The 24618-nt window shown below is 41.3% G+C and overlaps 1 protein-coding gene across 2 annotated transcripts in view; it reads right to left on the minus strand.

The window, feature by feature from the left end:
- Nucleotides 1-2116: 2116 nt before the first annotated feature.
- The window catches only part of kcng4a (potassium voltage-gated channel, subfamily G, member 4a), a 32720-nt gene continuing 10218 nt past the window's right edge, over nt 2117-24618 (minus strand). For both annotated transcript variants that reach the window (XM_074631894.1, XM_074631895.1), the window contains exons 4-5: nt 2753-3832; nt 2117-2718 (exon numbers count right to left, since the gene is read on the minus strand). In XM_074631894.1, the coding sequence (XP_074487995.1) occupies nt 2951-3832 (882 nt within the window). In that variant the 3' untranslated portion in view covers nt 2117-2718; nt 2753-2950. The remainder of the gene's footprint in view (nt 2719-2752; nt 3833-24618) is intronic.

Genomic DNA, 24618 nt, shown 5'->3' on the forward strand with positions numbered 1-24618 from the left:
AGATCCATCCCAATAAGACACCAAGAAACAACCTCTTCCTCACCTGCCTCTGTTTGTGTGTGTTTTGTGCAAAATACTGAGAAGAGAGTCAGTGCGAGTACCAGAGAAAAATAATGAATGTGTGTAAAAGCTTAATTTATAATATATATGATCATTAATCTTCATTAAAATAAACTTGAGTTATCCTAGTTTCATTTAAAAGTGAAAAACATTTACCAGCTGCTCCTGGTGGTCTAACACGCAGTTACATAATTCTTGCCAATTAAATCCAGTGATGTTGCTTAACAGCCTCTTCACTGATATCACCCTCATTTGTTTGGAGAGAGCCACAAGAGACCGAACAAATGCTTTAAAAACACTTATCTCAATGTATTTCAAGTGGCTGCAGTTCGAGGATAGTCAATTAACAGAAGTAATGTGAGTCATTTATCAAGCCTAAATATAATGAGAGGTTTGTAAGGAAACGATTAAATCGTTAAAGATGGCATCCACCCTTTTGACTTACTTAGGAAAGGTTTGTGAAATGGCATGTACATCTTTTAAATCAGGTATGATGTCTGGTAAAAATATGTGAATGATTTGATTTGGTTTGGTTTGATCACAGCAGTCTATAGTTTCCCACATGATGAGGTGCTTGTTAACTGTAACTTTTTGAGGTGACACAAATATCACGTATGCACTAGGAATTTAAGTTTACATTAGGCTACACTTATCGGATTCACAACAGGATAGGCGATCAAATACTGAAATACAAAAAAATATTTCAGATAAAGCTACATCATTTTTCTGCTGCCCTCACAGAAAATGTGTCGTTCAAGGAATTAGGAATAACAATATATAAGAAAAATTGTATTGAGTTATTCTGTATTTAGAGAATTTGTTGCTTTATTTGTAATGATGGTCCATAATTGAGATATTTTAATTGAGATAGACCCTTGGTAACACTTTATAATAACCATCATTTGTAAATGGTAAATTGATAGTTAATTAAACTTAGTAAATTATTGCTGTTAAAAGGTAAATGTGGGAGTTCTAAAAATGCCATAGGCTATAATATATTATTCTTTGTGCCACTTCAGAGCGTGTTTTGGGGTGGAGTTCACTTCCTTTTACATCAGTATGAGGGATGCATCGTGTGACTGACCTTTTTCTAAATGTGGAGTTTCATCAATTAACCTACTGAGCCCCATTTAACCATCTGAATGGCTAAAACATATGTATTCTATCTTTATTGCTCATATGAGGGCACATTATCCCCATAACTGTTTTTAGAGGTATGATCCATATGAGATATGATCAGTCCTGTGGAATATCATGAACATACTGTTGCTTATGGTATTGATGTCTCTTAGACTATTGAGTATACAGATGGATAATAGCCTTAGTCCGTATAATCCATCATATCTCATCATGCAAAGTTGGATTGCCTCAGATTCAGATTGGGCCATATGTTACTGCAGCAGCTCCAATTACAAATTCCACTGTTTCTCTACATCTCACTAGAGCTATGAAATGGGATGCCATATGGGAGAGGGATGCCACAATACGCCAAACGTGATTGCACTTGAATCCCTGGGATTCTGGGAAAAGAGAAGAAAAAAAAATCAAAACCAAATTCAACTGGATGAAGTTTAGTTTCAGGCAGCAACCCGTTTGCTTGTGGGGCATTTAATCCCAACTTTAATCTAGATTACATCCACATCTGGCATGTCCCTGCGAGCCTCCACATGCTTCTTGGACCCCAAGCGTCTCTTCTCAGAAAAGGGAGCATGAGCCCACCCGTTTTTGGAGGCAACCCCAGGATTGAGAGGATGAGAGGATCGGTTTATCCCAGACCTGAAGATGTAACGTTAAGCAGAGTTTCCATTACTAAGATTTGTAGAGGGCTCCCTGCCAGAGTGGTGTAACTGTGTACATGACAACAAGGAGGTGATGTAAGAAGGGGATTGTCACAGAATCGTTGTTTACTTATCTGTGCGTTTGGCTCGGACAGCTGTTTCGGTTTCTTCTTCTCTCAGAAATGTTCAGCGGCAGGACTCTGATTGAGCATCCCGGGCTAGCCAAGGAGATTAGACTGTCATACTCAGAACAAACCAAAAAACTGCAGCCCAGAAAATGGATTTCTCTCAGATTACTAGGAGAGCTTTTATTCAGAGCGTTGCAAAGTACACGTCATGGTTGTTAGCGCTCATTCTCTTTCACTCGCACACCCTCTCTTTCCAACACAAACACTCTTTCTTTCTCTCCATCCTTTCACTTCCTCGTCATCTGATTAGAAAAAAAACCAATTCACTTTTGCAACAGTTTACCTAGAGTTCATGGGAGAGAATGGAGAAACCATCACCTCTTTTGAGTCCAAGCAATCAAACATACATGAGAGGGATAAATGTGGATATATATCATATATCATATATGGGCCAACAGTTTGTTTATATTTCTTATCAGAACATGGCTTCAAGCTTCTCAAAAAATAAACTAAGAGGAGCACTTCTTTGAATTCATGACAGAAAAGTATTCAGTATGAGGTCATACTGTAGGCAATATATTGAAAAGTAGAATAAAACTAAAAGTTGCAGTTGGGTTAAGTATTTTCACAGTGGAAGGAAAAGCAACTTTGGATTGAATATTGCATGTTTATGGAAGCAGCTGGTTACTAATATTGCTGCAGAGGCTTTCTGGTCAGACAAACTGCACCGTCCAATTTAAAGGGTTTAAAGTCTTTCAGTTTCCGTGCAGTCTACAATGTGCACACTTCTCAGCAGACCAAAGAGCAAAAGAAATGCTGTCTGTTTAATCTTAATCTCCTTTTATCCGATGCAGCACAGTTACCTTCACAACCTTATGGGAGGTGAGGCTTTTGGAGCAATAGTCATTGTATGCAACACAGAGATTAGTGGACTGGTATCTTCTTGGAAGTTTTTGGATTGAGTCAGTCAGTGGGAGTCACTGTTCAGAAAGCTGCTGGTGGCAGGCTGTGATTGTTATTTCCTGCAGCTTCACCGCCTTTCCCTAAGAGAGCAAGGGACTCCAGCGAGTGCACACTGTCCTTGCCTAGACGTAATCCCAGCCCGGGCGGAGCTGAGTTCTCCCCACCTCCTTCACCTACCGCCTCCTGCAGTTCCACAAGGGCAGCAGCGGCGGCCGCGGCTTCCGCACACTCCTCTTTGAACAGCCGGTCGTGCTCCATCTTGAGCTCTTGGTAGGAGCGGGAGAACATGTGGAAGATAGAGGTAGCGGGGAAAGCCATGATGAGGATCCCGCTGAGGATGCTGCTCAGCGCTACGACCTGTCCCGGTATGGACCTGGGCACCATGTCGCCGTAGCCCACGGTCGTCATGGAGATGATGGCCCACCAGTAGGAGGCGGGGATGCTGCTGAAGTCGTGGGTCCCTGTGAGCTCGCTCTCGGCCAAGTGGACCAGCGGGGAGAAGAGGGTGACGGCCACGCAGAGGAAAAGCAAGAGGAGGCCAAACTCCCGGGTGCTGCGCCTGACCGTCAGCCCCAGCGTCTGCAGGCCAAGAGAGTGGCGAGCCAGCCGCATCACGTAGAGAATCCTCAGCGCCCGCAGGATCCTCAACACCAGGCCCAGCTTGTCCAAGTAGCCCTTACCTCCTCCTGGCCTCTCATGATCCAGGTTTGGGTCCTCCTCTGACACCACCAGGGAGACATAGTAGGGAAGGATGGCCATGGCGTCGATGATGTTGAGCGGCCCGCGGAGGAACTCCAGCTTGCTGGGGGCCTGAATGAACCGCAGGAGGAACTCCAGGGAGAACCAGGCCACACACACCGTCTCTATGATGAACATGTTTTGGCACTTAGCGGAACACTCGCCCTGAGGTAGAGAGGGGAGATGAGGGATTGGAGGGAGCAAGAGAGAGAGAGAGACCGAGAGACAGAGAGATTGAGGATGAGAGGAGCAGGAGTTTGGCAGGGAGCGAGACAGATGGGGTGAGATGGAGAGAAGACAAAAATCCTGAGGTCAGATAATCACCCTGTGTAATCATTCATAAATCATGAGCTACAGTCCCTCAGTAGACTGAAACTACTGTACTGCAGCAGCACTGATAGATAATACAATGACATAATCAATTATGTTATTAGGGCAGGTTTCAAAGATTCATGTGACACTCAGTGGGAGCGGTGACAGAGAGCAATCAGGTTAGCATGCCCTCTACTACAATATCAAGGAAAAGCAATGCACTAATACAAACCCTGTGTGAAGATACAGAGAGATGCCTGCTGTTAACAGCTATCTCTGTCACTTTCCCTTTTTCTACAAATCAGCCTTTATTCCACCTCCTCAAATTTCCAAATTTCACCACAGAATATTATGTGCAATCACTCAATGTATTATTGAGCAACCACTACTGGAAACTGGCACTGGCGCCAATACAAAATGCTTTAAGATACATTTCCACTAATAATGGCCACAAAAAGGAGTGTGTTAAATTCAGTGGGGAAATACCCTTCACCACAAATAATCGGATTTCCGCAACGTGTTTACTAATCTAATGCGTCTAATGTGTGTATTGTTGGCCATATTTAATTTGTATTCCATTAAAGGAATACTAAACCTTAGAAGAAGAGAAAGTTTATCGGATAAAGTGTTTGTTTTCAAAGTGAACTGGTCTCTGGCTTGTCGTTGGACAGCACCTGAAAGCAAAAGTGTTTGTAGCTGTTCCAAATGGCCTGAATGGACGGGCTGGGCTAAAAGCCTGCCATCATGAAGAGGGACGGGAGGCGATGAATTGTACATGTGGGGATAATGGTGCGTATTTTTGGACTGTTTCTCTTCAAAGGCATTTACGATGGCACGCACAAAAAGTAACAGAAGTAGGTGTGTGGAGCAGCGGGCAACCTCCGGGTCTGAAAAGTGAAGCCTATGCGGAAGTGCCTTAAACTTGCATTCTTTCTAATAGCCAGCGACTCCTCTGGTTGCAAAAAGAAGTCTGATTGTATAGAAGTCCCATTTAGAGTCAAATAGACCATAAAGCAGGGGATGCTTTAGGGCAGGGCTACCTTTTGATTGACAGGTCGCTACCATGGCGTTGTCCGTGTTTTCTTCTTAGAACTTTAACTCTTTCACAGTGTGTTTCCAGTTCATAATAGTTAATTGTAACATTTTGGACGCCTAAAAATGTCTTATTCAGCATTCGATTGTACTTAGCTCCACCCCCTTGTGTCACTTCTGGCTGCAAAAAAACAAGATGGCGACTGCCAAAATGCCAAACACGAGGCTTCAAAACGGTAGTCCACAAATGTCACAGTGTCTACGTCCACTTTCTATATGCAGTCTATAGTGTGGAGAGAAAAAAAGATAGCTTAAGAGAGAAGTTCAAATACTTTCTCATCTACACACTGGCCAATCGGATTGATTGTGTGTTTAAAATAGTTGCATGCAGCTCCCTCCCCCTATTCCACTGTCGAAAATGTGGGGTTTCAATAGTTGTTCAACAATCCAGCAAGCACTTTGAAGCATACGTCAGTTAGCCATGGTGGTTGCCACTTCTTCGTCCTGCCTCAGGGACACTCAAAAAGTCCTCCAAATTAAACAACGTTGTTTCCAATTGCCTCCAGAACAACACATACAGTACGTATAAGCGCTTTATAATCTGATGCCCCAATCAGCAGTATGGCTCTGTTAGTGCCTTGTTAAACTGTTACCTTCACTGCAAACAAAAGCGTTTTCTGATCCGACACCAGAATGCTTAAGAATTGGTCAGATATATATCATCAAGGTGCACATTATTTGTACGTTTGCTCTGCCTCTTCTGTCATTAGCTTCTCCCCATTTTCTCATCCTTCACTCTCTGCTTTCTGCCACCCTTTCTGTTCTCTTCCTGCCTCTGTCTCCACCTTCTCATCGCTCATCCTGATTCCTCCTCCATTACCCTCTCCGGACTCCCTCCCTCTCATCCTTCATTCTCTGTTCCTCTCACACCGCTCTCCTTCTGCTTAAATTCCTCCATTCATTCAGCGCTCCTCTCTAAGTGAAACACAACTCCCTCCACTGTTCCTCTATGCATGATGCATCCTTCACACACGTGTCCCATTCCTCCCGCTCTCATTTATCACTCGTATCCTCTCTGCCTTCCTCCCTGATTCTCCTCCCAGTAGTCTTTAACTTCATTCCTACAGAGTGACATATATGTGCGTAATTTATAGTGTTGTACAGTATATGCACTGCTATTATCGAATTGGAAAATACATTATTGACTTTAGAACATTAACAACATTTACCTTCATGCATTCACTCTGAAATCTTTTCCTTTTTTTACAATGTACAGTGATACTGGTGATAGTGATAATAGCAGAAGTCCTGGGCTGTATCTATTCTGCATCCATCTTTTAGTCTATCCATCTGTCTCTATACTGCACCACACCCACACACATCTGGGGAAGCCCGAATCATTTGGGTGAGGATGTTTTTTTTGTGAATTTCTCAGGTGCATTGAACACCGTGCAACCTCACCTCATGGGACATGAATGTCAACCCCCACCTCACACTCCTCATCCTCTCCTTCCTCACAGACAGACACCAAACGGTCAAATTCAACAGCTCCAACAGAACCACATCCACCACAAGGTTCTGTCATCTCTCCACTCCTGTTCACTCTGCACTGTACACAGACGTCTGCAGGAGCTCAGATCCTGAGATGTTGCACAAAAGCTACTCTGATGACACAGTTATCATTGACACCACTAACTCCAACAACCACATCAGCAAGGAAATCCACAGTTTTGCAGGGTGGTGTATCTACCCACCCCAACTACCTGGACCTAAATCAAAGCAAAAACCGAAGAAATGCTGGTAGATTTCAGGAGGGACCAACCCACTGCCCCGACCCTGGAGGTAAATGGTGTTGAGGAGTTTAAATTCCATGGCGCATTGATCACAAGCTCCCCTTTAAGACCAATGGTGAGTTGATACTCTCCCAGCCATCAATCCGGCAGGTGTTCTACAGATTTGTGGAATCCACATTAATCTTCAATATTAAGCCATGGTTTGGAGGAATGAGCACAATCAACAGCTGAACCCCTTAAACAGGATTGTAAAGATCAGCAGCAAGATCACTGGGTGGGAACAGGAGCCGCCACTCATCATCACATCATCCATAAACTAGAATTACCACCTTGCGGTTGTATGCCTCCGCCAACCTGTCAAGTTGCAGTTTACAGCCATGTCTGTCCAAAATGTCATCACTTCATCATTTTACACTATTAGACATTTGTGTGAAATTGTCATAATTAGGAAATACATTCTTGAGTTACGTTAGTTTGTAGTTACCTTGACCTTTGACCACCAAAATCGAATCAGTTTAGCCTTAAATCCAAGTGGACGTTTGTACCAAATTTGAAGAAATTCCCTCAAGGCGTTCCTTAGATATCGTGTTCACGAGAATGGGAGGGACGTGAGATCACAGCTACCTTGACCTTTGACCTTTGACCACCAAAATCGAATCAGTTCATCCTTGAGTCCAAGTAGACGTTTGTGACAAATTTGAAGAAATTACCTCCAGGCAATCCTGAGATTGCGTCGTTCACAAGAATGGACCGGACATACGTATACGGACTGAAAACATAATGCCTCCGGGCACGGCTATCGCCAGTGCAGAGGCATAAAAATGGACAGTAAAGAAGGCATCATAAATTGCTGAAGACACTACACACAACCTCAATACCTATTACAACCTAGTTTTGTACCTGTCTCCATTCATCTACTGAACTCTTAACTTCCCCCATCCCAATGGATTTTAATTAACCAACAACTTGGCTTAACATCTAACATCTAGAGTTTAGTTTTGTTACAAGACACTACAAAATGTTTCATGAATCAACAATAATTCAAACATTTCTGAACATGATTACAGCATACTCAAACAAAACTGAACACATGTAAATGGCTTATTCTTACGCTCTGAATGTTTGCAAATGATAAACGGCTTCATTTAAAAGTACCATTTTATGCAAAAATAATCCTGGCCTGTGTGGCTACAGAACATTACACTTGACGGAAGCATTGACAAATTATCACTTCATTAAGTTGTTAGTGAACAGTTGCACATTTGCCGATTCAGCAGACACAAAGCAACATTAGCATTCCTTTGGAGTTTTGTTTCTGACCACCTGCCATCTGAACACCAATCCACTCACGTTCACTCTCCTTTAACTCTTTGAGTTTTGAAATCCACCGACTCGTGAGGGAAATATCTTGTTGTTTAGTTGCTATGCTCCACAATGTCCACCATCTAGTCGCTTTATCTGTCTGCCATTTGGGGCAGGGCAGGTAACATATACAGTGGGTTTAACAGGGATTTTTCACTGGAAACAAGGTTTATAACATCAGAACAATGAGCTAAAAATGACTAAACATAAAGCTGAGCGGAACTGCAGATAATTCTCTGTGGGGACCTTTCACATTACAAGTAGTCATATACAGTATATATAAAATATATAAAAAATATTGATTAGCACAGCTTTAAAACTAAAAGACAAATCAATTTCTTAAGATCCACCATTTAGTTCCACATATTACTAAAAGATTAAATATCCATTTTTACCGAATTCATCATTCACTCCTCACTGAATGTGGCTCCAGAGCAGCAGTCCAGCTTTAGCCAGAGAATCTGAAAGGCCGACTGGGGGACATTTGTTCTTCAAGCAGAGGACATTTACAAAAGGAAAAGCCACATTTGACTGTTTAAAGGGTTTCTCCCTGATAATTTCCAATTAAATAAATCGCTAACTAAATATTAACCTTTACATCTCTCTTCTGCCTTAATCTGGCCTGCGTTCCTCATATTTTCTCTGTCTGATGTCCAGTCCTGCTGAGATGTCTGGCTGGCGGTCCGTCCTGTATCAATCTTTCAGACACTTTATCCCCACAGCTCACATGTTATGTCTCTCACGTGCACTCTCCAACTCTCATTTATTCCCTTCCTCGCTGCTCTTTCTTTCTCTTGTGCTGACACTAGGCCCATCAGGGCTTTGCGACACCGTCCTCACCCTCTGCTTGATAGGCCATTTGTTACAGCTTTCCTCTTCTGTCTCTCTCTCTATTCCGAACACACAGATACACACTTGCACACACAATACCTCCCACAATACACATTATCTCCCTGACCTTATCTCCTTTGGACGACTCTCGCTGGGACTGAAGTCAGTGACAGCTCATTTCAGCACAGACACTGTTCACCCCAGCAGCTGTCCAGTGTTCCACATTACTGTCCTCATTACCACGTCTCAATGTCATATTAAGACAAAGAGCGTAGCAAGGGTGGAATCATTGGACAGGGCATTCTAGGGACAGGGACATTTGAAGTGACCACAAGCCAAAAACCACTGCCACAGAATCCCACAGAGAGGAAGGTGGTCGGTCTACAATAAACTGAAGCACATGCCTTTCTGTAGAACCTCAAGCTCAAGTAACAGGCTGACCAAAATATTATAAAAATAGGTAACTAAGGGAGACCATATAGGACAACTCACACACACAAAATCGAAAACAAAAGAAGTAGATCTCACATAGCTTTGTCAACTTCACAGTGGTTAGCCAATACCTCTGAATACTTGAATAAAGCTGGGTGATTTTCAGCTGAGGCCAGCGGCTCTATAGCTCCCTCTGGCCTCTTGGCATCCACAGTTTTCACCTATAGGAGGCTGAAATTTGGAAAGGAGTGTGAGTGTGTTAGTGTTCCTGTCAACTGGTAAAAAGGGGGTGTGGTCAGCGGGAAACCTCTGGGTCTGAAAAGTGAAGCCAATGCTTAAGTGCCGTAAACTTGCATTCTTTGTAATAGCCAGCAGGGGGCGACTCCTCTGGTTGCAAAAAGAAGTCTGGTTGTATATCAATATCAGTAAACATTGTAAACATGGTCTAAATCAATAGTTTCAAGTCTTCTTCAATACAACATGATGTTCATTTAGTAAATTATGGTCCCATTTAGAGTCAAACAGACCATAAAGCAGGGTATGCTTTAGGGCATGGTTACCTTTAGATTAACAGGTCACTAACACAGTGTTGTCCGGTCTGGGAGTTTTCCGTTTTTTCTTCCTACAACTTTAATCCTTTCACAGTGTGTTTTCTGTTCATGAAAGTTAATTGCACCATTTAAGTCGCGTAAAAATGTCTTAATCAGCATGTACTTAGCTCCACCCTTTCTCCACTTCTGTGTCACTTCTGGTTGCAAAAAAACAAGATGGCGACGGCCAAAATGCCAAACTCAAGGCTTCAAAATGGCAGTCCACATAACCAATGGGTGATATCATGGTGACTACATCCACTTCTTATATACAGTCTATATGTGTGTGGCAGTGAGAGTGGCCTTTATCAAAAAGGCATATATCTTCCAAACGGATTCACATACCATGGCCAAACTCATGAAGCGTTGGTCGTAAACTCTTGTAAGAGGCATCATTGCACTCAGCAGAGAGTTCCTGTTTCAATGGCGGGGATTAGCCCTGCCTCCTATACTTAAACCACCACGCCCTCTTTCATAACTCATGAACCATTTCTTACAGAAACAGGTGGGAAGCATCATTGGTCTCAGCAGAGAGTTCCTTTTTCTTTTTGCCATGGAGGTCAAGTGTGTGTGAGATTCTCTTACAGTCTTCAAAATCCTGATACATGTAGCCTTATTGGTGACCTACTCACACACTGCAACATGATTTCCTTGAATTGACTAAATGACGATAATTTCAAAGGGAATGCTGATAACATATTATTGAAGTTATGCCCTTTAGTGCATGAAGCAATTTAAAAAGACAATCTAAAGATGTATCATGAGGCTGATTAGGACTGACTAATAATAATAATAAGCATGTTCCTGCTCGCCAGGTACAGTAATTCACCAACTAGCCCTGCGAACAGTAAACCCAGCTTATAGCACTTCGCAATAACACACGGGTGAACTTTGCTGTGCTGCTTTCTGGTGTGTCTGGGACTTAACTGTGATTAAACCGGCACCTGTCTGTATCTAACCTCTTTTGGCCTCTTCATTCAAACTGTATGCCCCCACTCTTCCTTACAGTGTGATATCTAATCACACCTGCTGTCTTTGTGTCTACATTTTGAATTGTGATGCTGTGTGTTAAGTCATTGAGAAGAAAACACCTGAAACTTGATCTTAACTTATAGGTTTCTGAAGTGGTGATATCTTGGATGGTGGGACTTTTCTACTATTTGCTGAAACAAGTAGAAAACATTCTTTTGTTTTTGAGACCAACATTTGGCCACACTGAAAATTCACAATCATTCACTATCAGATGAGTGGAAATAGTTGATTTGAGGCAATTTGAGCAGAAAATGGACTAAAATCCCAAACTGTGTTTAAACTTACTCCAGATCTTTATGTGACCTTGACATTTTTTTGTTCTTGGGGGGAGAAAAAAGTCGAGGAGCTGGGTGCAATGTGATTATCGATTCTGGTTTTAGAGGAAATGGTCTCAGTATCTAATGTCTTAGAAAATAAAGACAGTTTGTCCTATTGCAGCCAATACTGAATGAGCCTTAAATTGACAAGTTAATGTTGTCTCTGCAGTGTAATTGGTTGCTTTTTGCAGTCTCTCTGGGATTTATTGCATGAATATTATAATTTCCAGGGTGTTATATTGATGTCTGTGTTAATAGCTGGGCAGATGGTCACGGAGACAAAATTGGTGCAATATACTGTAGTATACTTGCCTTTCCCACACAAACACACACACAACTGACTTTCACTGATGTGGCAGTTAAATATGAATAAGTCTCAACACAGAAAACACACACGTACTCACACATCACGCTCCTCCATCTTTGTGAAGGGAGAAAAGCACATGATGTGTAATAGTAAGTCTTACTTTGGGTTGTCTTATATTCAAGCATAACATGACTGCTACTGGCTTGATCTTGCTGCTGTTTTGCCAGCCCCAATTGAGATTTACATTTTTGTTTTACAGTCTTGTTGACAGCCTCCCGTCCACCCTCTGTGAGTGACCCCATCACTGTGCATTGAGACAGCTGCCGGTTGCTTCCACAGGGTCACTCTGTGTACCGCGGGTTTGAAGTGTAAATGTGTCTCTTTATTGTTAGACAAGAAAAAGCTTCTATAGCTTTGAATTATGAATGTGTTTTTTTCTACTTGTGGATCAGCTCCACATTTCACTGTCTTCCGCCGGTAATTAGGACGACTCTCGCTATACGCGGCTGCCATACTGTTCCATGAATGATATAGAGACGTGTGCTATTCTAACTACTGCATGACTATAAACTGCGGTTTGTTTAAACTTTGGTGAGGGAGTGCTCCCTGGTGTTTTATTCTAACTTTTAATTTCATTCTCTGCCTCTGTCACAGCATGTCTCTAACTCCACAGCTGTCTACTCATCTCTCTCCCAATCCTGCAGTAAAAGCCCCCCATGATGATCCTACCGAATCCAAGGGGTTTGGGCGGAGAAGGGAACAAAAGAAAAGATTCTGCCCATCAATCAGCTTTACCTTGCAGGAGACCTTCCTCTGCACCACTGAACGCTGTTTCTCAATGCCGCTGCACTGACCTTGCACTCACTTTTAAAGCTTCTAGAAAGAAGGGGAGAAGGGAGGTGGGATGGGACGGACGGACGGCGACGACAGAGGCAGACAGACACAGAGAAGGAATTAGGGCGTGTGGTCGAACGCCACACCACTGAATACTGCACATCCAGCACCGTGTTCACTCGTCATGGGTTATTAAAGGGGGTAGTATCATATGACACCTACATCCATCATTTCCTGTAACCTGATAGCTGCATGTACGCACAAATGCACACAGGGTGCATGTTAAGAGTTGTGTTTGCACCCATTAATTTGCAAGAATCCTCGATATGTATTATGATAAAAGAGCAACAAACAGCCACCCAGTCTCCCAAGACACACTGTCCACTGATTCTAGTGACACTCTGTGCGCTGAGCGGAGTGTAAAACAGTTTCATCTCAATATGAAGCTGCTGTACAGGCTGCCGAGTGTCCTATTGCTGACAAAGACCAACAGCTTGTTCGCGCACAAACACTCTAATGGAGAAAAATGACAGAGGAATGGTGGGGGGTATAGATAGATGGATAGAACAGAGGATAGAGGACAATAGATGGAGGAAGCGTAGGTGGCTAAGCGGTGTAGAAGGATGCAGGAGAAAGGGATTACAAGATCAGTTGATGAGGGAAAGATGAGCTGACATCTGAAGCATAGGGTTCCCTTCACACCCCATAAGTCTCTATTCTCGGTCTGCCAGGATGCTGCACACACACACACACACACACGCTTTCCAGTTTATTAGGGTCTATCTTCCTGGATTGTTTCATCGTATATAGGATGAAGATGAAGGGTGTGCATCTTTAAAAAGAGTTTTCTCTGCAAAATGCTGTAAAAGTAATTCAGTGTTGTCATGTTACTTTCTCATCCAATATTCTTAAACATTTAGTGTCTCATCAAATTGAAGATGTTATAGGTGCGTCAGCAATGTGCTCGCAAAAGAGACTTGAGTACACACACACACAAACACACACAGAAAATGAGCCATGTATTTTTATTATCACAACGCTGTGCAAGCAATAAACTACATTTTTTTATTATTTTTCATCTACATTGAAAGTGTTCCATCAATTTGTTGCATCAATAAGCATACCAGAAAATTAGATTAAAAAGAAACACACACACACACACACACACTGCTGCTGGCTCTGCAGGCTGCACGTAGTAATGCAGAGGCACAGTGCAAAGGGTGCGTTTGACTTCAGTCATGACGGCATGGAGCTGCAGTGTGATGGGGGTGTTTGATTTGCGGTAGCTCCGGACAGAATAAGAATCTGATGCCCTGCAGTGATCAGGGAGGGCAACTGTGCAGAGGTAAACATCAGAGGCCTGTACTACGAAGCGAGTTCTGGCTTAACTAACCCTAACAAACATGATCCAGCTAAGCGGTCCTACGAAGGTGGTTATCAACTCGGTAAATCAACCCAGGGTTTCTTATTCTGGCTATGAGCACGTCCACATGAAAGGGGCGGTGTTTGTAGCATGTGACCAATCATGTGTCAGCAGAGTGGCACATTTTTCAAATGCAGAGCGAACTATAATATTAGACAAATACAAAGAAGTTAAACACATAATCCAGACTAAAAGTAACACAGCTGAAGCTGCCACATCAAGGAAGGACAACTGGCAAAAGAAAAAATTGCTTTATAGATTTAATAATTTAACGGAATACTCAAAAGTCAGACATAGTCGTCTAGATGGGGCAGTGATATATAAATAGCTTCCAGAGTATACAGGATGAGTAGATTACACTTATCACAATATGGCATTTAACAAAGTTGTGGTGTGTGTGACTATTTAAGCCTTCTTTCAGCTGCGTCCCTGACATCCGGCGGTGTGAAACAGACTTGAGGTCAAGTAAAAAAATATATATATAAAAACATAATTGAAAGTGGTAAGCACCCACAGCATACAGCCAGCTGTGCTTCCTGTGTCATTTTAAACTGTGTTGCTTGTAGGATTATGACTAATTTCTTCGTCTTTGTGTAATATTATCGCACAATCTGTGCACCGAGCTTTGATTGGTCAGTAGTCGGTGCTTTTATACGAGTTGATATCTTATCTCCAACATAACCTTTTCCGGAGCAGTTACCGTGGCGATTTACCCCGGTAAGAAGTGAACCACCGCCGTAGGACTGAAAACCCTAAAGGGTTAACCCTGAAGTTACCAGTTAACCCCAAATCCTGCTTCGTAGTACAGGCCGCTGCTGCTCACTATATAATCTCGGGGGAATAGAGCTGCTGGTGTGTTTTTTTGTGTTTACATGTGTGTGTTTGCGTTGGCCACAGCTGTTTTTCCTCTCCACCCTCCTCTGCCCTAAATTCTTCTCTTTCCATGATGTTTCTGGTCTCCCTGCCTGGGTCACTCCTCACCTGTCCTATTGGTGTCCTCAGTGTGCTCTTCTGTCCTGCACACCTAAGGTTCATCGTTCATCAGCCCTGCTCTGCTGCTGCCTTCACAGCTGCTCCTTATCACCAAGTAGTGTCTGATTGAGAGAGCTCTTTTTGTTAGTTGCTTGGTTGTCAGATTGTCTGTTGCCTTGCTGCAACATTTCTCTCTGCTCCTAAAAGGACCAGCCACGTCAGCATTTATAACAGCAAAGTTTTGTGGTCAAATCAGTTCATTTCAAAGGAATTGCTGCAATTAGTGTATTCAATCGCGGGCCGGGGGCGAACCAAATCCTTTGACACAAGAATTGGCGACATGGACAAATAATCTTGATTGAGCCGGAGAGCCCAAGAAAGGGGGCTTATTGGCTGTTTTGCTCAATCCACTTCTATTTTGCAGTATAAACTGCTCCTCAAAGGAGAAATGGTTTGCAAAATGTTATTGGACAGGATACATGGAGCTGCATTTCTTGAATGAATCTGATGGCCCAGAATTCAAAATCCCCAATAGACTGAAAAATGTCCGGACAGCCCGTTATCCTGAACAGAAGCAAAATGATATTCATCGGACCTTCCCAATCGCAATATTTTTCTCTTACTATGGCGAAGGCGTGACCCGCCCTATTCTGCCTCTGGTTGTCTTACACTGATATTCTTATCCTAAACCGAACTAATCTCACTCCTCATGCCGAACCGAACCAACCAATCCAGCCAACGAAGGCATTCAAGACAATGAGACTGTACACGTAAAAATGCCACCTTGATTATCCTGCCACGTTGATTTGAACGGTAATATCTGTTTAACTCCTATTTTATTTCTATGGTCTACATACTTACTGAACTAGGTGTGTGTTTCCCAATTCAGATGAGCTCTTTTCCTCAATGTCTGCATTTCAAGAGAAAATACATTTGTAATGAGTCAACAAGCTTGTCGTCACAATCCAAAGGCTCCTCCAAGAACTCTGCAGCCTTCTTTGATAGAAAATTTGGAGGACATTAACTATATGTCCTTTCCCACAATCCAGCTGTAATGGTGCATTCAGGTGTTTGTCATCATCTGGTAAATCAGGAAACCAGGTTATATTTACAAGATACACAATGGTTATTGACTTTGTAAGTTAGTATTGAAATTTCGGATTTGACTTGTTAGCAAATACAACATTACTGTAGTTTTGGTCTGATGAGTATTATTTGGGCCACCATTGAAAGCAGTTTCTCACCAGTATGATGCGAAAAGTATTTATAAGAAACCACAAAATTATTTTTCATAAATTTCCACGTGAATTTTTCGGGCGAAAATCCGTGCTTGGTGTGAAACGGCTTTAAGGCACAGATTCAGTCTGCTGGCCTTCAGTCCTTAGTAGGACACACTTTTCGTAGACCATGTCAATGAACATCTTTAACGTCTCCTTTTTATCAGTACTGCACAACTGTGAAGGATGCCTGACATTAATGGAACTTTATGCCCTTGATAAATATGTATTTAAAAAAAAAAATGATCATCATAAGGTTAAGATCATCACATGAAAAAGCAAAAAGTAACTTAAAAAAATGACAAATTGCGAATATCTGGATATGTCCATTTTGTTTAAAAGTCATAAATTGAATCCGTCAAGCACATAAAATAGGAAAATGTTAATTGTCAAATCACTATTTCACTGTACCATTAACTGCCAACAACAATCTCTCAACAATCTCCAGCACTAAAACATTCAGATACTCCATTGTGTTGTTCTCCTCTATGCTGTGTCTATTGTGCTATACAATCCTGTCCTGGCACGGACCGGATAAACACCTCATACTTTACTGTTCTATCAAATAATCCCACTTGGCAGCCATGCAGCACATCAGACGAAGGGAATACAGCTCATAAACAGGAATGGATTCTGCTCCACACTGATACTGTCAAACGGCCCGCAGACATAAACTGCATGCATGAAATGCATGTGCATGATTAATATTAGTGCATGTGCGCATTCACACACATGTAAGTGTTTTAATGAAGTTTGGTAATTAGTTCAATCATACAAATATTCACAGATACTGTTGTGGTTTGAGGATGTTTGAGATTGAGACGGACGACATCTCTGCTATACAGTCAAAACCTGAGCAGAATTTTAAAGTTGTGGGACACTATTTCACATTATCTCAGTTCTGATGATAAGGTCATCTGCAGTTACTGTAAAGTCAGCTCCTTCTGACTATGTATGTGTGTGTGAGACATTATTAATACCCCTGCAGCATCCGATGGGTTTACCATCCCTCTCTTCTTTTCTGCATCTGCTTTATTTTTGTTTCCTCTTCTGTTTCCTCTATACTCTCTCTCCAGCCACCAGCATGCCTAAAGTCTTATTTACTTTCTTTGACCTATAGTCGCTCTGACTGACTGCCAGCCTGCTGAGCCAACAAAGTTTACAGACTCGGACATCTATTAATGCTCTCTTCGTGCTCATTTAATGGAGGTTGAAATTACAGGGACGGGGAGATAAACAATGCGGCACGTGAAGAATGCATTCTTAATTTTGTGCCCCTGTTGTTACACACTCGAACGAGGCTCATCAATAGATGGCGGTGCTTTGTCTTCTCGGCTAAGCAGGTGTAGCAAGCAGACTCTGTGTATAGAAAGACAAAGAGAGTACACACACAAAGAGTTTGAGTCATTTAAAGCCTTACTGTTACTTCTTTGCATCTCCTGTTACAGTATGTGTTTCACATCTCAGGTGTGAAATTGAATTACCTTAAATAAAATGATATGCTGGGAAGGCCTACAATAGAATTAAGCTGAAACAGAATTCACAATTGGGTTTTTTTTGCACATCAGACTGTTGGCTGTGTTGCTTTGAGCTGCAGGGGAAATTCATTCATGCTTTCAAGTCCAGACAGTGAAAAATGTTGGATACCGAATCACAACTCCCCCTCAGGGACAATACATTTGGAAACTGGTTTTGTTGATTCACATAATGCAATGCTGCACGGTTCAGAAGCAGGAGGCGTACACACATAAGCAGAAATTCTTCTGAGATTTAATCACAGCCAACACTTTAATCTTGTCAAAATGATTCGAAATGGAGTCAGACATTGGTGCAAAATGACAGATAAGAGAACAAACTCTGGGTGTTTCTGGCTGTTGGGAGATATTACAAGCAGAACTATCATACTATAGCAAAAGATAAAGTCCCTCCTGGTCAATTTTCTTCTTTTTTCATTTGTATTGTGCTTAATCAGAATACTGTATATTGTATACAGACCTTACTGCAAATCAGAAAACTCCCTGGGTTACAAATGGGCCAGTGCTCACCAGTACTGAGTACCGGCACTTCTGATTTTTATCCATGAGTACCCTGACTTCTTATCGCCACATCCTGGTGAGTCTAGGTGCACACCCCTAAACACCTGCGTAACTGTGTCTCTGTGTAAACACATAGCTAGTCTAATGCTGAGAAAACTCCACTGCGCTTTGGTATTCCTTCTCATTATCCAATTTAATCTGTAGGTCATATAGGTCATATTTTAAATTGGTTTTATATTATTTATTAGCATATATGAAATATTACATTTGTGTCAGGGCTGTCAAAGTTAATGTTATGTAAATTAATTTTAAGGCCACTAATTTCTTTAACGCAACTTACAATTTTTAGATTGTAGCGGGCTCAGTTTTAAAGCTAGAGTGAAGATACTCACATGTAAAACTAGAAAATCTAAGGAATCCATTGGTACCAACCATGTCATACTAGCTTGTCGTGAAGGAGGTTAAATAAGGCTCCAAACTGTCATGGCCACTTTCAAAAGAGGCCCTTGACTTCTCAGCTCAAGATATATGAATGTAAATGGGTACTATGGGTACTCAGGAGTCTCCCCTTTACAGACATGCCCACTTAATGATAATCCCATACAGTTTTTGGCAAGTCATAGTCAAGTCAGCACACTGACAAACTGACAGCTGTTGTTGCCTCTTGGGCTTTAGTTTGCCATGTTATGACCTGAGCATATTTTTTTGTACTAAATGCAGTATCTGGACAATATTTGTCATGGTGTTGTGTTGTTAATTGATTTACAATAATATACATACATTTGCATTAAGTTAGCATATTGGCCCACTGTCATGTTAGATAAAAAAATGTGTGATTGATTTGCATTTAATTGTGATTAACTATGGACAATCATGCGATCAATCGCAATTAAATATGTTAATCGTTTGACAGCCCAAGTATTAATATAAATATATCCAAGACACATGCAATGATCATGTCATGCAACTGCTGAATTAGGGTACTGGCCCCTTTTTTGGTCCAATTCAGGCACTGGTTACTGTACTCATTAAACAGCTCTACAGCCTGTAAGTGACCTAACATGGGGCCTAACAAGGTTAGATCACCATGATACTACGCTTCACATAAAAAATGATCTTCCTCACTAGTCAGACACCCTGAAAAATTAGAGTTACCATTCTTAAAAGAAGCTCGGCAATCATATTATGAATGACTAACCTTCATGTCAATTACATAAGAAAAGGATTCCCGGCAGTGATTTGGTTCCAGGTTATTATTCTTGGCTGTAACATTTGTATTCCATCACTGCAGCTCTGTTGAACATGACGAGAATAGGAGGTCTTTTAACAGACCCAGTGTGATTCCACACTATTACACAAACCGACTTCATCTTAATGACATTAGCGTTTGTAATGTAAAACAGTGTATGCTATGCCATGGGAAATTTATCTTCTCCTCTCCTCTGCAGCACATGTGCTGTCACTGTCACAAATCACTTTCAACCTTCCCCATGTTATTGTAGCACAGACAGCCGCAGAAGACATGCATGTAGAATCTCATGCTGTGTTTGATCTTGACATAACAAATGTTGTTTTCTAGTGATCGTGAAAATATGTGACCACAACAGAGGTTGTTTTTTGCAGTTTTTGCAGCTTGTTAAGATCACAGAATTCAACTTTTGTCCTCATGATTAAGAGAGAACATTTTATTCATTCCTTCAGATCAGAAAAAAACATGATTATTAGAAATCTGAAAACAATCATCTCCACTTTTGATCTCTCTGACCTTGTATTACATTGCTCATTTTTTTTTATGACAGTTTGTTCTTCCCAAGAGACCACAAATGAATCTATTATTCCTTATGCCCACTTAAAGCAGTAGTGAGTAGAAATGGAGCAAATATGATTTTAAAAAAGTTATTTTTATAAAACGGTTACTATATCCTGACAGTAGTGTATGAGACAGGTTATCTGAAAAAAATCATGTGAGTCTGTGTCCTCCAGTGTTCCTAATGGCATCTGCAAGATTTCACAGACCGGAGGAAAACAACCAGTCAGAGCTGATCTGCAGCCTTGCCACCTCTGAGCAGCTGTCAATCACTCGCGAATGCCGATCAAATGGTCAAACTGGGCAGCGCTGATCAAATATGAATCAAAATTCTGTTACTGTAATACCCATTTCCGCATAAAATGTTTTCAGAAACATCTTGTTGTGTACTGTTTAGCTGTAAAATGAGAATGTTCATGACCTGTAAGCCATGTTGAGATCAGTTGAGGAAATACCAAGCACCGCCCACCGGACGGAGCAAGCTTTCTTATTTTTTTAGCTGTACAGTACACAACAAGATGTTTCTGAAAACATTTGAGGGGAAAAATAGGCATTACAGTAACAGAATATGAATTCATATGTGATCAGCGCTGCCTAGTTTGGAGTTTCCAAGTGATTGACAGTTGCCTCTGTTGAATGAACAGCCAATAGGAACGCTCTCTCTCTGAAATGACCTGTGATTGGCCAAAGTCTCCCGTCATGTTTTTTCATATTTTTTAAAGCCTGAAAAAGGCCAAAGCCAAGAGGAAGCGCAGAAGTCTAGTTTTCTCTCAGAACCCTTGAAATACAATATACTGAAAGGTTATTATGGGATTTTTGCCCAATGATGCCAAAAACATTCTGCCTAATGCAGGTTTAATGCAATCAATTACACTTTGCTCCTATGACATGTCAAAATGTGTGCATGAAAAAGGTCTATTACACTCTTGTATGTCTAATAATTGCACAATTCTGAATTTTTTAAGGTGTGTTTTGATATATAGATATTTTACACCTTTTACGAGTGACAGATAGGCGTACATTCAACCAGCTCCACAACCTCGAGATAAAAGCCACTCTGTAAAAGGCAGTGGGGGAGAATGGTTTTTAGTATTGAGTGCTATGGTGGCAAATGATAGAGTTGGGTGTTGAATAGAGGCAATAGAAACGCTCTCTCTCTGAAATGACCTGTGATTGGCCATAGATTTTTTAAAGCCTGAAAACAGAGCCATGAGGAGGAGCAGAAGTCTAGTTTTCTCTCAGAACACTTGAATTACAATATGCTGAAAGGTTATTATGGAATTATTGCCCAATGATGCCAAAAATATTCTGCATACTGCAGATTTAACAGTCTATAGGTTACTTCATGTGTTGAAGTGAAATTCTTTGGTATATTCAGTCCTATATAAAAGAAGAAGAAGAAAAGACAATAAAATAAGACGGGTACCCACGAGTCTCCCCTTTACAGACATGCCCACTTTATGATAATCACATGCAGTTTGGAGCAAGTCATAGTCAAGTCAGCACACTGACACACTGACAGCTGTTGTTGCCCGTTGGGCTGCAGTTTGCCATGCTATGATTTGAGCATTTAGTTTTATGCTAATTGCAGTACCTGTGAGGGTTTCTGGTCAATATTTATCATTGTTTTGTGTTGTTAATTGATTTCCAATAATACATACATACATACATTTACATAAAGCAGCATATTTGTCCACTCCCATGTTGATAAGTGCATTAAATAATTCACAAATCTCCCTTAAAAGTACATTTTGAACAGATAGAAAATGTGCAATTAATTTTCGATTAATCACGATTAATCATGGGCAATCATGTAGTTAATCGCGATTAAATATTTTAATTAAATATGTCCTGGGAGTGTGTGTGCTCTGCTTATGTGTGTCCCCTCTTCCGTATGTGTCCAGGTGATACAGCTCGTTTGGGAGGAAAGATGAGGGAGGGACAGGAAGGAGAGAAAGGAGGCTTCACGGCGGGGTTAGTGTTTACATCCTCTCTTCTTACTGAGTACTCTTGTTATCTTCCACTCCTTCTCCATGACCCATACTCCTCTGTTTCCTCCCTCCACTCGAATACATAAAGAATCCCCTTATCATCGCTTCAGACGTCACGAGACACATTATCACCGTCTCACTCTGTTTCTCTTTCTTTTTTTGTCTCTTAATACACCCGTCTGCTCTCTCTATAATCACTTGTTCAGACAGGTTCGATGGTTCAATCAGATTATTGACAAGTCTCTGCTTGAGAACAAGGGGATAGTCAATCAGAAAACGTGTCAAAACCCACAGTCTGAAGCTTAAGTCATCCAGTCTGCCCGTCGGCTGTCTTTCTCTCTCTCTCTCTCTCTCTCTCTCCAGATACTTGTGATTGATGCCCTGGGACGTAATTATTGAACAGCAAATCCCTCTCCAATTTATGGCATTAAGGACATAAAACAGCCACTTCAATTACTCCCCAGGCTAGAATACGACTGAATTAGGATAAGGAGAGCAAATCTGACGGGGCTGTCTGAAAACACTCCATCATTCGGCGAGAATATTAAAGGCATGAATCTGAGCGACACTCGCTGAGAGTAAAACACTTTGACGTATATGCGGTAAATGCATAGAAATGAATGCAGAGGAAGTTGCTCCCTTTGCTGAAAAGTTTTTCTCAGAAATATGTGCAAAGCAAGTCAGTGTCTTTGGTGGGTTTTTGACATTTGAACAAACTGTAAACTCAGGCAGGTTATCAGTGTGTGCTGAGACCTGCTGCTTCCCAGAGAGATTTAAAAAAACGGCACACACCCTGTTCTTTTCAATCTAAACACTGATGCTATCCTGCTAGAGATTAAGTGGGTCAGTGCTGGGTTAGGACAGTAGTCACAAGGGAAATGTGTCTCATGAAACATACATGCACCCACTGTGGAAGGATTAAATTGAGGAGTCATGACTTGAAAGAGAATAGTTTAGTCTAAGTTGACATTGAAATAGTGAAATCCAGGTTGTTGTCTTCACAGCAGTGGATTGTTGGTTTGGTGGACTCTGCTCATCTTGGTTGCTGATGCAACACATACATTTTTAATTTCGTTTCACTTAATTCATTCAGCCTGACATTGTGTTCCATGTTAGCCGATTCCTTGTCAGAAGGGGGGCGGGGTCATTTTGTTTTGTCCTATTTATTCTGCGATGTCATTTTCAGTCAACAGGAAGCAGCGGTAGCGGTTGCTAAGAGCAGTTAACTTTTTTCCTCACTGATCAAAAACTATGAAAAGATGTTACTTCTGTATGTGGACTTACGACAACCTGCATTGTTGCGTTAATCTCATTGATCCTTGTTGCTATACTGTCGCTATTTTTCACAAATATAGCCAGGTAGCTAACTAACTATGCAGGAAGGTGACGTCCCCATTCTTAAGGTCTTTACACACCAAGGGCATTTTTTGTTTCTTGTTTTTTCTGTGCAATTAATTCACACGTCAATATATTTTTCCAAACTTTTGTTTTTGTCATAAATACTTTCACACAGAACGTGAATATTATGCAGCAAAAAAGCAATATACTGCTTTTCCGGAACAAGATTGATTTTTCTGAGCTTTTCACACCGTGAACTGCATCAACCAATCACGTTTTGCGGAACCGGTTGAGTTGTGGCTATATTTATGAATCAACAATATGGAAGCTCTGTAGTTTGAACCAAAATGGAAAACTTTATTACTCCTTCCAACTTTGACAAAGGCAGTGCAGACCCTTACCTTTCACAATAAAAGCCCTACACATATAATATTCGCAGGCGAGTATTTTGCATTTCCGTATTATTTATTTGTCACGCCCCCGGTGTGTAAAGGCATTAAATCCTGCCAACAAACAAGCTGTCAATAAACACAGCATCAACAAACAAATCTGAACAAATCTGAGCTGTCTTCTGTTCTGTGCACTTAACTTGAAACCAGTATTTCACCTGCTAAACAGTGAAAAAACTAAAAACGTCCAAATCATGCTGTGCACAACGACCTTCGACATTTTAGTTTTGGTAACAAACTTCCAGATATTCAAGTACGACTCTAGTCCACTTTCTTACTTTAAAAATATGTTCATATACAGTATATCCACAATGATCAAAGACTAACTTGAAACACTACAGCCCTAAAAAACTTCTGAGGCAGTTGAACTTTTCTATCAGCTGGGTCTAAAAAGCCACTACCGTTTTGACCCTCTAACTTTATATCAATATTTCATGCATCGATTTGCATTTCTGAAACACATCAAGGGAAGTTGTGCTTCCCGTCTAAATGTTGCAACTGTACACAGCCGGATGGAATAATAGTGGCTCCAGAATTATATGGAGAGTTTTTTACATAAAGAGCAGAGCACTTACACAGTGGAGAGATACACACCCACAGCAGGGGATGGAGGAATGACGGAGTGGTTATTATCAGGGGTCTTGAAACTGAGCAGTGAGATAAAGGCCCCCCCCTAAAGCATTTAATTCATGGTGATATACTGTTTGATAGAAGGGATCAACTGAGGACAGACAGAAACACATTACATAGATATAGACAGAGGGGAGCAGGAGAAAGGAAAAATGAAGCACTGTTTATCTCTTGCTTTTTTTCCTC

This window comes from Sebastes fasciatus, chromosome 4 (assembly GCF_043250625.1).
Source record: "Sebastes fasciatus isolate fSebFas1 chromosome 4, fSebFas1.pri, whole genome shotgun sequence".
In the NCBI taxonomy this organism is placed as follows: domain Eukaryota; kingdom Metazoa; phylum Chordata; class Actinopteri; order Perciformes; family Sebastidae; genus Sebastes; species Sebastes fasciatus.